The sequence below is a fragment of the Hydra viridissima genome, unplaced genomic scaffold (genome assembly GCF_058129835.1).
Source record: "Hydra viridissima isolate aposymbiotic clone 2 unplaced genomic scaffold, HvirCarnegie_v1 scaffold_20, whole genome shotgun sequence".
NCBI classification, from domain to species: Eukaryota; Metazoa; Cnidaria; class Hydrozoa; order Anthoathecata; family Hydridae; genus Hydra; species Hydra viridissima.
Genome location: NW_028324319.1, coordinates 908,276 through 926,080, shown reverse-complemented (window position 1 = coordinate 926,080; position 17,805 = coordinate 908,276). Strand labels below are relative to the sequence as shown.

The 17,805-nt window shown below is 34.8% G+C and overlaps 1 protein-coding gene and 1 pseudogene across 1 annotated transcript; both read left to right on the top strand.

Moving 5' to 3' along the window:
- The first annotated feature begins 6,194 nt into the window (after positions 1-6,194).
- On the top strand, positions 6,195-10,425 carry LOC149876467 (uncharacterized). Its single transcript, XM_090075287.1, has 2 exons — positions 6,195-8,063; positions 9,701-10,425. Exon 1 carries the CDS (start codon positions 6,939-6,941, stop codon positions 7,554-7,556), a length of 618 nt encoding a protein of 205 aa, XP_089931413.1. The 5' UTR covers positions 6,195-6,938; the 3' UTR covers positions 7,557-8,063; positions 9,701-10,425.
- Positions 10,426-14,990: 4,565 nt separating this feature from the next.
- LOC149876466 (uncharacterized) lies at positions 14,991-17,228 on the top strand (annotated as a pseudogene).
- The last annotated feature ends 577 nt before the right edge of the window (positions 17,229-17,805 follow it).

Here is a 17,805-nt window from a genome sequence, read left to right as displayed (position 1 = left end):
GTAACAGCTCTGTCGTTTTTTTGTTTTACGTTGACTGTCACGTAGCCCTTTTAAAAAAACGCCTGAGTAGCTTTGTACCAGATGAAAACATATGAGACTATATGCCTTACCTCCACAAAGGTAAAGCCTCGAGACCCGCAGATCACAATTTCCACAATAAGGACAGGACGGGCATAAACCTTGATTTGATGTAGAATGGGATATCGATAAAGTGAGTGTTGTGAGTGAGGCGATCGTTTTTCGCTATGATGACTTACACACCTGCACTAACGCACTTAATCAGTTTCGCAGACACCTAGCTGAGCTTGGTGCTAGCCAGGAAATTTTTGATGCTAGCAAGAGTTGTGATATGGTTCGCTATCATAACGTGGAGCAGAAGATCAAAGCAAAGAAGAAGAAATCGACAAGAGAGGCCTCAAATATTCTGCGATAGCAGTGATAGTTGCTGTAGCGCTAACTAAAAGTCCGGTGAAAGTCTTGATGGTCTTGATTGTAGCAGTAGCTACAAGGGACCTTTCTCGATAAGAGACGGATCGAACTCTTATCTGGGTTGGCTGGAACTTTCTACAGTTATGTTGAGACTTCAAAGTAAGCATATATAACAAAGAGCGCCCATATCTGCTTATAAGTCTTCTCAAATTTTAGTGTATTTTTACCGGCCTATAGCTTAAATCTTAATATTTTCCACAATACTTTCATGCAAAACTACAAGCTTTTAGGCCAAACATGCGGCCTGAGAAGGTTTTCTCAAAAGATGAACACAACGCTGGAAATAGCGGATAACGTGCAGTTTTGATTTACCAACTGCATTCTTCAAACAGCATCACAAACCGACTGCTGCTCTCTGATGTTTTACAAAACATCTGTGTTTTCAACTTGAAGGCTATACAGCTAGTATATACAAATATAACACGAAAAGTTGTATCTAGATACTACTGCGACTTTTGATTAGTCAGGTGATTTTTTTGACGTCATTTTCAAGTTGTAATGACGTTTGCACCAAAAGTGGCTGGAACCAGTGATATTTAAGTTCTAAATATAATTTCAATTTCCATTCTTACTTAGTTCTTGTAGCATTGATTTAATTTGTAATTTTAATTTTACTTTTTTTGAATCAGTTCTGATGAAATTAATTTCAGTTCAGTTCTTATGATTATAATCATTTTAGTTCTTATTTCAGTTACTAAATCAGTTCATATTTTACTTCTATCAAATTTTTCAGCAATTAGTAGTCCTAACGGCACATTTTTTTGAAAAAATTAAATTGTAGTAATGAAGTGTATGAATATAGGTAACTTGTACTAGTTGCATTCATTTAAAAAAAAAAAAAAAAATCTTATGGCTCCTTCCGGGACCTTAAAAAAAAAAGAACTTACCCCACCCTGGGGTAAGTTGGCGCAAACTATAAAAAAGATTATTAACGTATTAGTGAGTAAAAATTTATAAAAATTACTTAATATTTCTATAAGCTAGTAGTAAGAGTCTGCGTCTCAGAATCGTTTTGTCGAAATGAACCGGGAAAAGCGTAACGAGACGAAAAATTTCCCGGAAAAAAATAACGAGACAGAGGAAGCGATTATCCCGGAATAAAGTTATAAATCGGGACATAAACTTTTTCTCGGAATTCAAAAACTGTGCCCCGGATAATTACGAAACGTTACGAGACAGATCAATTATATTAACTAGATATCTAACTCGCGCTATCGCAGTGAAGAAAATTTTTTGCCAACCCAGTTTGTTTTGCCAGCCAGAATTGACGCAATCATAAAAACAAAGCTAAACAAAGATTTATTAATTGTCCAGTTTAAATAAAGCGGGTTTAAAAACATTAAAAACTTGCTTCACTTTTCCTTATGGAATTTTTTTGAAGTTAGACATCTAGTTAATATATAAATCATTGAGACAGATATTTATATCTATCTGCCTGAATGATATATATTAATCCCATAACCATGATATATAGGTAAAAGGCGGTTCTGATGCATTGACCCTTCCCATACTTAAGGATGCATAAAAAATGGTGAACACTTCATATCATGTTCTTGGACAAAACCAATACTTAAGAGTCGTCTTTAAAAATCAAGAAGAAGTATAAAAATAATCATGTTATTTCTATACCAGTTCTTCAAGATGCCTGTTCTTCGCTTGGTTTATTGCCTTGTTTTGTAGTGTCCGATAGCCAAGGTGTGAATTCCGTCTTGTAAGATGAATCTTTTGTCGTCGTTAGCGCTGAGTGCGACTTTGTTGGTTTCTTCGGTGTAGACATCGTGATGACGTGATCGGAAGACGTTCATGGTGGTGAGTTTTTCTTGTTTACCATGCAAGCAATGTCTTCAAAAAATAGCAATGACATTTTTCGTTGCAGTACATCTGTGATCCTTTTTGAGCTTTTATGTTAGGATGCATTTTTCACCAACGACCTAATTGTTTAGCATAACCAATTTGTTGGCCGATTGAACCATTGAACCGAATACTTTGAAATTGTTTGTTTAAAAAAGCGACTGCTCAATCAGAGTTCCAGTGTTCAAAGTCTGGAGGCAAATCTTCCATCTTTTTATTCATGCCATGATTTTTTTAGACCAATTCAATTTTTCTTTCTATCACCACAAGGTGTTGATGATGCTTTGAAAGTCAAGACCTTCATTCAATTTTTTCAAGACGTAAAGACACAAGTGTCCGCAATAAGAAGTGTCACCAAATTGAACCCTTTCGCTGTTGTAATAAACAGGGCTTTTCAAATAATCGACGAGCTCGACGAGAGGAGGTTGAGCGTATGAATCAAAGCTGTATTTTTTATCACCGTGTTTATACCAACACACCCAATGAAATCCACTAGTGCTTGAATCTCCTGTGTTGACAATTCCACATTCTTTTTTCATTGTCTTTTTTGGTAAATCATCCCTCACAAAAACACCTCTAAAGTTTTTTAATTTTAACTGTTTAGCAGCCTTTATCAGTTGAAAGTTGGTTAATGCTTCGTTGGGTAAAACAATTCCTTCCACGTTAATCATTTTTTTAAAATTTGTTAAATAGTTTAAATTAGAGAATGGATCCAAGAACGGGTATGCTATTGAAGGGTGAATTAGGCCCGAGGAGTAAACCAGAACCGGAAACAAGAGTGCTAACAAGCGTTCCTAGTAAAGGGAGTAGAGCACCGATGAAACCTCCTGTTATTTCATGTCCTTTTCCAGTTTTAACAAAGAGTCCTTTTCCAGTTTTAATGAAGAGCCCATCTCCTTGGGTATTTCCAATCCAAGGTTTTAAGAATAAGCCAGAGCCAAATTTGGTTATTTTTATGCCTTTTCCATCTTTGCTCAAGTAAAATGTTTTGGGTTTATTAGTTGAGCTTGTGTGATTGACGCCTCGTCCAGCGATAGAATCAACCATAGCTGAACCGGCAGATGAAGCAAGTCCGCCCAATAAACCTTTTGCAAGTACTGGAGCTGCACGAGAGGCAAGCGTTCCTAGTAAGGGGAGTAGAGCACCGATGAAACCTCCTTCTACTTTTGCGTTGTGCATGAGTTGTTTTTTGCTGAGTTTGAGTGTGATACCTTTTCCGTTGATGTAGGCTTTTTTAATTTGGTCGAGTTGGGTTTGAGTGACAGCAAGAACATGTTCACCGTTCAAGTCTTGATGAGCAAGTCTAATACTAGCAACAGTTTTGTCTTGAATGGCTTTTTTAATTTTGTCAGCTTGTCCTTGTGAGATGTTAAGTTTAATGTTTTGATACATTTTTAAGAGTTAAGAAATTATTTATTTCACTTCTCGAATGTGATAACGGATCGTAATGTCCTCACCGCGAAAATCGATTAAATCTCCATTTTGATCAATGATGCGAGTAACCATTGTTGTTATTTCGAAAAGTTTAACAGGAAGATAAATTAAATGCGTAGGTCTTTCGATGATTTTGTAACCAGGGTTAACATTTGGGTAAAAGGAGTAGATGCAATTGAGTTGGGTTCCATTAATATAGGATGATCCGATGACGTTGTTAACAATTCTGATGGTGTTGGAGCTTAAAATTTTAGCAATATGATCAGACTCGTATTCCGAATTGGAGTTTAATTTTCTTTTAGTAAACCCTAAAACTGAAGCGATGCTGTTCTCCACGTCAAAGTCAATCAGATAATTCATACCAAGTTTAATGGTTGATTTTAAAGTATTAATGTTGATTCCCATTTGAAGGCTGTTTGGAGAGTAGTTAATTTTATTTGCAATGATATAACTTCCACGTTGAGCTGTTTTTATCGTGTTTAAAATTGACTTTTGCAGATAGTCGTTGATGTCTTTAATTTCATAGCTTCCATCAGGAATGATGATGTTTTCCCAATGAGCTCCATTGTTCATGCTGTATTTAAAAGAATTGTTTTTACTGTTTACATTTGGAATGCTGTTGTACGTTTCCAAGCCGAGAAAAGCCATTTCATAACTTTTTCCTTCGTCAAAAACGATTTTATCCAAAAAATCAGTGGTGATAACACTTGATTTTCCATCTAAATCGATGATTATACCTGACATTTTTTAAATAAGAATTATTTTTTAAATTGTTTTAGAAAAATAAAAAATCATCAAACCCGCTTCGGTACTTTCCCTTGTTCTTTTTAGAAGAGAGATCGATGACTGCAAATCCGTGAGGTTCATTCCAGCAATGATTGCAAAAGGCTTTAAATTCTTCTATTTTCATATCGCAGGAAACGTGATCTTGATAAATGTGATTAACGCTTTTTTGGTCTTGTTTAAAGAGACAAATAAAGTTAGCATTTTCTCTGATGGTATGTCTTGGAATCTCGAAATAGTTTTGAGCGAGGTAAAAGCAGTCGACGTTAGAGTGTCTTCCTCGGATATAGTATTTTTCGCACTTGTTTTGATTGGTCAATTGCAAATCGTCAAAGATCATCAAATTGTTTTTGGTCGAATCTAAGGATTCAGGTTCAGGTACATCGTCAGCAGTTTCAAAGAATTGACACTCCATATCATCATTGTCGGAATATTTTTTTGAAAGATCGTAACATCTTCATGGATTAAATTCAATTTTTCCATTTCGTCTTGTACATCATCCGTTAACAAATCAACAATATCCTTTTTAGGAAGTTTATTTTCGAAGGACCTTTTGAGTATCTTGTATTCGGGTTGGAAAAGGGATTTGCCAAAGACATGCAAGCGGTTATAATCGAGCCATCCCGGTCTAAGAAGTAAATTGAGCAGCAACGTTGTTTTTCCATATCCAGATTTTCCAACGATGATTCCTCGAATGCTTCTTGGTAAAAGCTTGCTTTTGTTTCTTTTGGTTTTTCCAATTTTACACGACAATTTCATCACTTCCATTTTTATATAAACTTTTTTATATATGTTAAAATGTACTGCGTTAAATGCAAAAGAGAGACTGAAACCATTCACTTGAAAAACGAAATCACAAAAAACAACAGACATGTTGAAAGGAACTTGTGGTTCTTGCAAGACAACCAAATGCAAGTTTGTTTCTTCTCATGGATCATCTTCAGCAACAAAAGGATTTGGTGTGAGTGATTTGAAATGGACGGATCAACTTGCAAACGAGCTTCATAAACCAGTAATACATCATTTCAGAAGAAGAAAAGTGTTTGTGAACAACATTGATGAAATATGGGCTGCTGATTTGGTTGACATGCAATCGTTTTCAAAATTCAACAACGGTGTAAAATATTTGCTCATGGTGATCGACGTGTTTTCAAAGTATGGATGGATTGTTCCGTTAAAAAGCAAAACAGGTCTTGAAGTGGCTGAAGCGTTGAAAAAGATTTTCACAGAAAGAAAATGCATTAAATTGTGGGTAGACAAAGGAAAAGAGTTTTACAACAGACATGTGAGAGCGTTGGGTGTTCAATTGTATTCTACTGAAAACGAGGAAAAAAGTTCTGTTGTCGAGCGATGGAATAGAACAATGAAAGAGAAAATGTTTAAATATTTTTCAGCTAACAGCACCAATAAATACATTGACGTATTGGATGAGATGGTGAAAAATTACAACAACACAAAGCACTCTTCCATCAAAATGACTCCATTGGAGGCCAGCGATGAAAAGAATAAAGGTAGGGTATGGTGGAATATGTATGGAAAGGATCAAACATTACCAGCAAAACCAAAATTTTCCATAGGCGATCAAGTGAGGATCGTAAAAAAGAAGTCTCATTTTGAAAAGGGCTATACGCCGAGATGGACTGAGGAGGTTTTTACAGTGTCAAAAGTTCAGTATACGAATCCGCCCACGTATAAAATCTCTGACGCTAACGGTGAAGAAATTCAAGGCACCTTTTACGAGCAGGAGATGCAAAAGACGCATCAAGACATATTCAGAATTGAAAAAATCATTCGCAAAACCAAGAGCAAGTCGTTAGTCAAATGGTTGGGATATCCAGACTCGTTTAATTCATGGGTAGATAATGAATTGTTAAGTTTGCAAAAATGATCTAAAAATTTATTTTTAATATGTAAAATGCATGCTCCTCACAAGTTTTTTAGAAATGTTGCCTCAGCAGAAGTCCACAGTTTGGATTTGCAATTAAAAATTTTGGAAGAGAGGGTTAGAGAGTTGGAGGAAAGAAGACCAAACAACGTTATTGTGTCCACGAAAACGTTAGATCATCCACCTTATTTCAACGTTAACGAACAATATGAGATTTTTGCCCAGAAAGACATTAAATTTGCTGCTCTCTCACATACAATGATAGCTTTATCCATTGGGCTGAATTTGGAGAAAGGTATTGCAGTGATAACATTAATGAATAAAATTACTGATCAATTGAATTATAGAAAAAACGAAGTTATTATTTCAGAGTCTGTAGATGATGTTATTATGGACGTGAATAGTAACAGCAAACAGGACGTGATTGTTAAAAAAGGAGAAAAACTTTGTAAGATTAGTTACATTGATTTAAAATAGTTTTTTTCGCTTAATAAAAATGGAAATATTGAATGAAAAACTTTATCCAGTTCTTCCATCAGCTCCTATAGAAGAAGGAGGGCATGTTTACCGTCTTCATAAAATAAGCGAAATTCAGAAAGAGATAGAGAGTGAAAAAGCAAAGCGAGTTCATCTGAGCAAAAAGTATCATCGTGTGTTTAGGATCATTTCTAATGTGGATAATATAATGCAGGGATTGTGCATAGCATTGGGTGTGACTGGAATTGGTCTTTTATCAACCATTATTGCCAGTCCTGCAGCGATTGCATGTGAAGGTGTGGCTATTGGCATGGGTTTTTTATCCATTGTCGGAGGGCAAGTGAATAAAAAGATGGCATTGAAAGCGGAAAAACATGAAAAGATCAAAGTGGTGGCCGAGTCGAAATTGAACACGATCAGCGAGCACATTTCCAAAGCGTTGATGGACGGGAAAATAAGAGATTCAGAGTTTCAATTGATTCTTGGTGAGCTTCAAAAATTTAAATCCTTGATGGAGGAAATACGAGTCAAAGCCAAAAACGGAATAGATGAAGTTACTAAAGAAAACTTGATCCAAAAAGGACGAGAAGACGCGATTCAAACGTTTAACAATTTGTTTAAAAAAGGATCAACATAATCGTAAAACCAATTTATGTTTTTTTTCCACGTATTTTAAAAAGATGTTTTTCTTTAAAATACAAGACCTGAATAAAAGGGATGAAATTGTGAAAGAAATTAATGACAGACGAAAGAGGATTTATCAGAACAGCGTGAATGACAACATTTCAGATGTTAATTTTCAAGCTGATGTGAGCAAGCTGTTCAAGCCGATCATCGAGAGCAATGAAAAGATGATCAAAAGCCTGTCAGTCGATCAAAAAAAGAAAAGGCCTTTCGAAGTGAACAAAGTTGGAGATAAAATGTACATTGGAAAAATGGAGATTGAAATAGATGGAAATGATATCATTGTTGGTAATGAAAGGTATGAAGGAACAAAAGGCCTTTGGGAACTGATGACTGAATTAACAATACCAAAGAGCTATACCGATGAAGATTTGCAAAATTATGAAAAAATTTTAATAGATAGTGATGCTATAAGATCTGATTCGCAACCGCATAAACCGAAATCATCAAGAAGACCAAAGTATCAGCAACTTATTGCTCCTATTTGGGAAAAAATGATGCGTATTGAAAAAGGTAAAAAAGGTCGTGGTGTCATTATTCTTCCAGGCGATCCTAATGCGTTGGTGGAAAAGCTTGAATTGAGTATTGCTGCATGGCATGCTGGGAATAAAGAGTCAAGAAATGTGGCTGTTGCTATTTGCGATGAGCTGTTGAGACAAGGAGAGATTAATAAAGAGGAATATAAATCGTTAATGAGGACTATTGATAAAATTATTTAAAAAATTGTTTTTATTTAAAAAATGCTCATTGTGAACAAAAGAAGATATGTGAAAAAGAACGTTGTTGGTGGAGGTGGTATTGTGGACATGATTAAAAATTTCATAAAAAGAGCAGCTGCGTCAAGTGTGTCAAAAGCAACAGTGAATTTGCTTAAAAATGCTGCTACAAGTAAAATTGGACAAGAAGCGATTACAGCTGCAAAATCTGCTGGGACAGAGTTAGCTCTTTCAGCCATCTCTGCTGCTAAAGACGTGGCTATTGACAAAGGTAAAAAGACCATTGAGAAATTAAAGACTGGTTCATCTATTCAAAGTAATAAAATGTCTAAAAAGAACGCGATTCGAATTCAAGACCTGGTGAAAATAGGACAGGGTGTGAAAATAGCATGAAGATAGCATTCTGTTGCGATGGCTTGTTATAAACTTGCGATGGCTTGCGATAAGAGACATTTAAATGAATTAAATAATTTTTTTATTATATAAAAAATGATAAGTACTGAGCGATTAAGAGTTACTGAGAACCCAGAGTATGATATTGGTATTGAAAAAGTTGATTTTTTTGAGTATCTTCCAACCAATCTCGATTTAAATTCTTCAGGCACGATTACTTTTGAGATTGACTGTCAATCGATTCAAACAGTACCATCAGAGGCTTACATTCTTATTGAAGGAGTGTTGAAAAAGAGCGATGGAACCTTTTACGATGCTAAAGACAACATTGCACTGGTGAACAACGCTTTGATGTATTTGTGTAATGATGTGACTTATGACTTGTCGGGAGAGCAAGTGGAAAGAGTGATGTATCCAGGTCCAGCCACCACCATACTTGGATTGATGAAATATCCTTATGGATTTCAGTTTGCTGATGGATTAAAGCAAATGTGGTATATGGATACGTCAAATCTTGTTGGAAATTCAGGATTCAATGTTAGACGAGACCACTTGTTTGCAGACACTACATCCGTTGGAGCTTTTTCGTTTAAAATTCCGTTGAAACACATTTTTGGATTTTGCGAAACCTATGACAAAGTTGTTTATGGGTTTAGGCATACCATCACCTTTACAAAGAAAGAATGTGATGATGCGATTTATAGAGCTGAGAGCGTTAGTGCAGGAATGATCAACCTTAAAAAATTCAGACTTTATATGCCTCGCGTTGAATTGGATATTTCGAAAAAGACTGATTTCATGAATTTAATAGCTCAAAAAATTCCCATTCAAGTGGCTTATAAATCAAACAAATGGGAAAGACAGCTTATTCCAGCCGGTAAAACAGAATTTACCTGGTCGCTTGGAAGAGTCACTGACAAAAGCATTCCAAGATTTATCTTGTTCGGACTTCAGACAAACAGAAATTCCAGTCACTATTCGACCATAGTGATGTTAGCAATTTTTACGTGACTGTTAATGGAATAAAGTATCCAAATTACAATTACGACTTGAATTTTGGAGAAAAGAGAGTGGTTATGGCTTATTCAGATGCGTTCTCTTTTGATGAAAAATATTACGGGACAAATGAACTTGTTTGTCAATCTGGGTTAAGCTTGCTTGAAGATATAAAATTATATCCGTTGTTCTTTGTGGATATCAGCAAGCAAAAAGAAAGAGTGGCGTCGGAAACAGCTGAATTAGTGGTAAACCTTAAATTTCGAACTTCAACTATTGCAAATACCGTTATTTTTGCAGTGGTGATCTCTGACAATCTGCTTAAATTTGTTTCAGACGGAACCAACATGACTGCTGTTTATTAGTTTTTAATCTGAATAAAAAATGGATAGCAAAACGGTAAAAGAATTGCGTGAATTAGGTAAAAGCCATGCGATAAAGGGTTACTCGGAAATGAAAAGGGATGAGCTTGTGAAAGCAATAAAAAACACAAGACCAGTCATTGGTGAACATTCTAAAGAATCATGATTTTTTGAATTGACTTAAAAAAAATCTTGGTATAATAAAATGAGATATACAACATCGTATTTGAAAAATTTGTTGAATGAAAACAGCGTTAGTAAAACAGCAGATGATTTAATAACGTTGATGATGCTTGCGGTTGAAAATAATTTGATCAGTAAAGATGAGATTTTGGAAAGAGCAAAAGAAAAAAAAGTAAAGCCTCCTCCAAAAGAAAAAAAACCTGTTGATCCAAAATGGGAATGGCTTAGTTTAGTTAAGAAAAAACCCATCACTGTGAGAATAACCAACATTGAAACGGGTGAGGTGACTGAATACAAGTCTCTTTACAAAGCGATGGCAGGGACTGGACGTGGATGGAGATATTTAGAGCGTCGAGATGGAAAGGTGGATGATGGAATCAAGATTGAATTTTTAAATTCTGAAAAGCTTGAAAAACGTAAAAAGCAGCAAAATTGATTTTTTAACTTTTAACATGTTAAAAAATTGACTTAAATAAAATTCTTGGCATAAATAAAAAGATGGAAAGCATGCAAAAGGATGATCTTTTAAATGCCCTTGATGATAGCTTTGAGTCAACTTCTGATACGGCTAAATCAAAAAGTTTGCTTAAGTTTCTAAAAAACATTAGAAAACTTCCAAAGGAACATCGAATCATTTTCAAAGAAATGGTTGAAGTAGCACCTTTTGAAGAAGTGATCAGAAATATAAAAGAAGACATTGATCTGCGTAATAAATTCCTGATAGGAACAAATTGGAAACTAAATGCTAGCGGACGTAATAATTGTCGTAAAATCACTGAACATATTAGAGAGATTAAAAATATGTATTCACGTCTTTCTAAATAATTTTTTAATTCTTTTCGCGGGGAATTAAAAAACGGTAAAAACTTTTCGAAGAAGAAAATATGCTGAAAGTGTGCCAAGATTTAAAAAAAATTGAATTGACTTAAAGAAAATTTTAGTATAATAAAAATGAGTATCTATTCTTCAAAACCAGAATTAATTGCTAAAGAGCGAAAACTTGAATGCATCGAAAAATATTTTCTTTCCCTTAATAAAATGGGTGATAAAACTGATGCTAAAAAGCAAAAAGCAAAAACTACCGCCAAAGAGCGAAAAATTGAAAGTGACATAAAGAAAAATCTTTCCGTAATAAAAATGGAAAGTAAAACTGTTAAAGATCGAAAAGTATCAATGGCATCATTAAGAAGGGATTGCTAAAGAAAGAGCGATAAAAGGATATACCAGAATGACTAGGGAAGAGCTTGTTGAGGCTGTTAAAACAACAAGACCCATCATTGGGTATGGTCCTGCTCCTCGTAGACGAACGACTGAGGCAAGACCGTTGCCTGTTAATGAAAGACCTACCGTGGTTAGGTTTGTTCAACCAGCTGTAAAAGTTTCTGTAAAACCGACAAAAGTAAGGTTTGTTGTTGGTTCTGAAAGACCTGTGCCTGCTCTAAGACCAAGGTCTAGCGACTTGATTTCATTCGAACCTTCTGCTCTCTTGCAAAATCGGGTGACAAGAGATGAACCCTCTATTCTTAACACACCGGTTATCGATTCAACAAACGTTATTACACCTAGACCGGTTTCAGCACCAAGACCTTTATTTTCAAGTCTGACGGCAGTTGCAAAAAGTGTGACGTCATATGTTGCAAATAAGTTTAATGATATTAAAGAATGGATAGAACCCTACGTTCCTGAAATAGTCAAGAAGAATGTAAGCGAATCAGTGAAACAAATCGATAAAAAGATAAAGTCTATCAAGTCACTTGTATTAAAAACAGTGTATAAACATCCCGCGCCAAAACCATTTACAGTAAAGTTTAATATGACTGAACATTCTGCAGAGCGTGCTGCTAGACTATTTTCTTACACACCTTCTTCTCGATATCAAGACATTGTTCCTTTTTTAAACTTGGTGAGAGAGTCTGCCATTCAAACCATAGCAGGAGAAAGAAACACAAAGGTAAGAATTGTTTTAATCTGTGAAATGACTCGCGTAAGCATCTTAACAGGTGAAGAGACTACTCAGATGGCTCACTTTTCATCCAACTTGAAAATTATATTGGAGGGTACAGATGTAAGAACGGTTGTGAGTCAAATGGAAGAAAAAATCTTGGAGCGAAGCGCTAATTACAACAAGATGGGATCCAATTGCGTCTTGTCGAAGATTTTAAGAATGGATATCAGATTTATCGATTACGAACCTTTCAAGGGTTCTTCCTACATGGAGCTGTCTAAAGAGCTAAAAGACAAAAAGGCGATCATCAACATGGTAAACAAGGACAACCAATGCTTTAAATGGTCTGTCACCAGGGCGCTGAATCTTAAAAATAGAGACAATGAAAGAATTGACAATGATCTTATTTTAAAATCAGAAGAGTTGAATTGGGAAGGAATGGAGTTTCCTTTAAAGGTGACTCAAGTCGAAAAGTTTGAGAAAAATAATCCTGACATCAGCGTGAACGTCTTTCACTACGAAATGAATAAACCTCAACCTATGCAAATATCCAAATTTCATGATCGAAAGCACTGTGTTGATTTGTTGTATATTTCAAACGAAGAAAACAGCCATTATTGCTTCATTAAAAATTTCAGTCGGTTTGCTCGTTCTTTAGCATCAAAACATCAACATAAAAGATATTTTTGCAGAAGGTGCATGCACGGCTATGACCAAGAAGAAAAGCTCCAAATTCATCGAGAATACTGCTATCATAACGCGCCTATGAGAATCGATCTTCCAAAAGAAGGGTCGACCCTTGAGTTTAAAAACTATAACAAGTCTATGAGGGTTCCGTACGTCGTATACGCAGACTTTGAAAGTTTCATCAAACCTCTTAACACTTGCACACCGAATTCTAAAGAGTCGTACACCAAAAAATGTCAAAAACATGTTCCAAGCTCCATCGTCTATTATATCAAATGCTACGACGAAACCATTTACAAGGGAAAGCTTGAAACGTATACAGCAGAAAGTGATGATGACGACGTGGCTCAAAAATTTGTTACCATGCTTGAAGCTAACTTTATAAAGATTTGTGACGATAGTTATTCACGGCAAGAACAATGGAAAATTAAGAGAATAGAGACTAATGAGAATGATAAAGATTATGAATCTGCAACCGAATGCCATATTTGCAATAAAGATCTTAACGGTGATAAAGTATGGGATCACTGCCATTTGACTGGAAAGTACCGTGGTGCTGCTCATAAGAAATGCAACTTGGATTATAAAATTCCAAAATTTATTCCCGTTGTCTTTCATAACTTGTCTGGCTATGACAGCCATTTGTTCATCAAGAGATTAGGTGGAAAAAAAGGAAAGATCACTTGTATACCTAATAACGAAGAAAAATACATCAGCTTCTCAAAAAGCATCAAAGTGAGAGATTCTATTAATAATAAAGGTAAACCAAAAATAGTGTATAGAGATTTACGGTTCGTTGACAGCTACAGGTTCATGTCAAGCCCTTTAAAAGATTTAACTAACAACCTTGTTAAAGATTTGTGTGAGGAGTGCTCAAAATTAGATCCAAAAACATGCAAAAAGGACTGTATGGTAGGGTACAGTGAGATTTATATGTTTTTGAAAAAAATAAATTTCAAGCTTAAGAAAAGGTGTATTCCTATGTAAAATTAAATTTCAAGGTAGGTTTGTTATGGACCACTTTTTGATAAGAAAACGTCTTGATACCCAAATTTTCATATTTACAGATTATTAAAATGAAAAAAACTTAAATTATTATAAAGTAAACAAAATCCGTTTTTATGTAATAAACTCTCCTAATAAGCGCAGCGCCGAATTAATTTTAAAAGATATATTTACTTGGCTCTCCGCTGTATAAAAGCTTTATACAAGATCGAAGTTTGTTACTATTTTATTCATTATTAGTTATTTAATTGAGATATTCATAAATGTCAAAAGTTAAGACTAGATCATCCACCACTGCAATTTCAGATTTTATTGGACCTGGAAAAGATTTTATTCCTAGTGAGCTGCCTACAAACAGAGCAGTTATTCAAAAAGGGATTTTACTAAAAGAACAAAAAAGCATGACATGCAATCTACACCATAATAAATATTCTAACAAAGATCTTGCTAGCGATCTGATTCCATTTCTTCTTGCTCAATGGAGAAAAGCAAATGTTAAGTTTCAACAGCCAGTTATTATTGGTGAGAAATCACTTTATTATAGAATTAAAACCCTTTGGGAGAAAGTAGAAAACGTTGCATGGGGAAGAACTAAGGCAAAAGTAAAAGAAGAACTTATATTGAAGTTAGATAAGCTAATGGACCTCATAACATGTCCTCATAAGATTCTTCTGTGTGAACATGATATGTCTGGGTGTTCTTCCCCCCAAAATTGTAAAAGTAAAGCACATATAAATTGCACCTGTATTTTTTCTAAAAAAATTCCAACTATGGAGCTCAGGTGGTTATACAGTCAAAGAAATAAGACAGGTGAAAAGTCTGACATGCAAATGGGACATGCTGATAAAATTGAGACAACGAAACTTAGAAAAAAATATAAGAGAAAAATCAGTGACGAAAAAGCTTATGAGAAAAGAATGAAAAAACTACAAGATGATCAAGCATCCTTTGAGGTAAATATAATTTCATAATAGTAAATATTTTCTTTGTTTATATAGCAAATTATATAAACACACACACACACATACACACACACACACACACACACACACACACACACACACACACACACACACACACACACACATATCCTTTGAAAGGCTTCTAAAGGATAAATTAGGTGTCTATGCTTTCCTTGTAACACGATTTTTAGAAAAGAAGTCAAGAAAAAACACTATGTCAATAAAAAACACAGCAATGGCTAGTATAAGGTAATCATATAGATTATTATTTTGTTGAGCAGCAAAAGTTCGGATAATGAATTAATAAAAATAAATATAAACTAGTTTTATTTTATAGGTTTGGGATTTCACCTGCCGCAACTGCAGCAATTGCTACAAGTTATCTGCAAGATTTAGTTGAAGCAGGATTTCTCACCCCTGAATACTCTTACCTTGCTTGTGATCCTTCTAAGTTGACGAGAGCAAGAAAAAAAATCATGGTAGTAGCAAAGAATAATGACAATTTTAATCTTCCAAAAGCAGATAATATTGGCATTTACTTTGATGGAAGAAAAGATTCAACAAGAGCGATGATAAATGATTCAAATGGACAACTACATCCTATTATTATCAAAGAGCAACACATTACTGTGACTATAGAACCTGGTGGTCGATATCTTGGTCATTTTACTCCAAATGCACATACTCATTCAGATAAGCCAGCTAAAAAGATTGCTGAAGGTGTTTATAATTTGCTGCAACAATATAATCTTACTGAATCATGTTTAGTACTTGGAGCTGATAGTACTTCAATTAACACTGGCTGGAAAGGTGGTGCTATAACACATCTTGAAAAGATGTTAGGTCACAAATGCCACTGGGCCATATGCATGCTTCATTCAAATGAGTTATTTTTGCGTCACCTAATAGAAGGAATTGATGGACTAACATCATGTAGTACTGGCTTTGTAGGTCCTGTGGGAAAATGTCTTGCTGATGTTAATAAAATGGAGTACAATCCTCAATTTAAAGCTCTTCCAGAGGGAGAGAGCTTTGTTGACATTCCAGAAACAATACTAAAAAATATGTCAACAGATCAAAAACAAACCTACAAGTTATGTAAAGCAGTTAAGATCGGTGTATTGCCACCTAATCTAAGAGAAATTCAATGTGGCCCCTTAAGTCATGCCAGATGGCTCACTACTGGCATGAGAATAGTCTTTATGTGGACAAGGAAACATGACTTAACTGATCAGAATTTGAAAAATCTTGAGTTACTTGTATTATTTTGTTTACAATTTTACTTTAAACTTTTTTTTGACATTAAAGTTAAAGACAGACTTGAAGATGCTTCCAATCACATTCTGACTCAATTGAGAATTCTTAGAAATCAACCTGTTATAGTAAGAGAAATTGTGACTCCCTACATCCAGTTAGGCGCTTGGTATGCGAACCATGAAAGTTTATTAATCTCTTTATTATCTAGTAATAATGCAGAAGACCGCAACTTTGCAGTTGACCGAATTTTGGAACAAAGGGGTAATAATATCCTTGGAGACATGCGAATCAGACCAAGAAAAATACCTAAACTGAACTTTGAAGCAACTACTCTTCAAGAGCTAGTCAAATGGGAAAATGGTTGTAGTACAAGAACCGGTTTTTACTTGTTCGCTCACTAAAGATAAGTTGGTATTGCTAAGATTGACACCTCTAATAACTCCTTCTGCTAAAATTCATACTCAAAGTACCGAGCGTGCTGTAAAACAAGTGACAGTAGCATCCATGTCAGTAGTTGGACCAGATGCAAGAGATGGATATATTAGAGCTAGAGCTCAACATAGAGAGTTGCTACCTGTTTTTAAAACAAAGAAAGAAATTTTAATAAATTTTCAATGTCAATAGATTTGAAAGATATGTTGTTTTATTTATTGTTTTTTTAATAGTGTTATAGTAGTGTTATCAAATTATTATTTGATTAAGATGGGATAGACCTCCTGTTTTTTGGGGAAACCGCATCACTGGCACCACCTTTGTTTCTAATGAAACAAAAAAAACAACTGTTATAAGCAAATTTGTTAATCATTGAAACCTCATTGAAAATTGAAGACCCTCTCCCCTGAAATGTCCAGAATCTGCATTGCTGGTAGGATTCATGCAAGATAATGACTTTGAAACAAGTATCAAAAAAGCTTGCAATTGGTCTAGAAACATTATTTGCATTTAATATTTCATCGCAATGAAAAAGAAGGACATGTAAAGCATAATAAAGGACAAATGTGACAAATAAGATTTTACTAAATTTTGCAATTTCTAAAAGTGAAAATTTGGGTATCAAAACTTTTTCCGATCAAAGATTTTTTTAAGGAAACCCTATTTAAAATTTGATTTTACATAAGAATACACCTATTCTTAAGCTTTTAGAAGAAAAAAAAATTCTCGCTGTACCCTACTGTATGGTTAAGAAAGGTAAAAAATGCAAATGTAAAGACAATTGTGAAGATTGCGCTCATAGAAGATCTAAAAAAGGAGACATCATGTGCAAAAACTTAAATTCATTCCACAGCGGAGCAAAACGAGATTTGCTATTAAGAAAAGGTGTTTACCCTTACGAATGGGTGGACTCCATTAAAAAATTCTCTGAAACACAATTGCCACCCAAAGAAGCCTTTTACTCTAAACTAGACGATAAACACATCAGCGATGAAGACTATGCACATGCTCAAAACGTTTGGAAGGTATTTGGATGTGAAACGTTTAAAGATTATCACGAGCTGTACAACATCTCAGACGTGCTCATTTTAGCTGATGTCTTTGAAAATTTCAGAGACACTTGCATAGAAAATTACGGTCTAGACCCTCTTTGGTATTACATCTCTCCTGGTTTGGCTTGGGACGCCATGTTAAAGGAAACTAAGATTAAATTGGACTTAATAACCGATATTGATATGCTCAACATGATCCAAAAAGGAATACG

Excerpts from the sequence above, each read along its gene's own strand:
- LOC149876467 (XM_090075287.1), top strand. The coding sequence starts at position 6,939 with ATGGAAATATTGAATGAAAAACTTTATCCAGTTCTTCCATCAGCTCCT.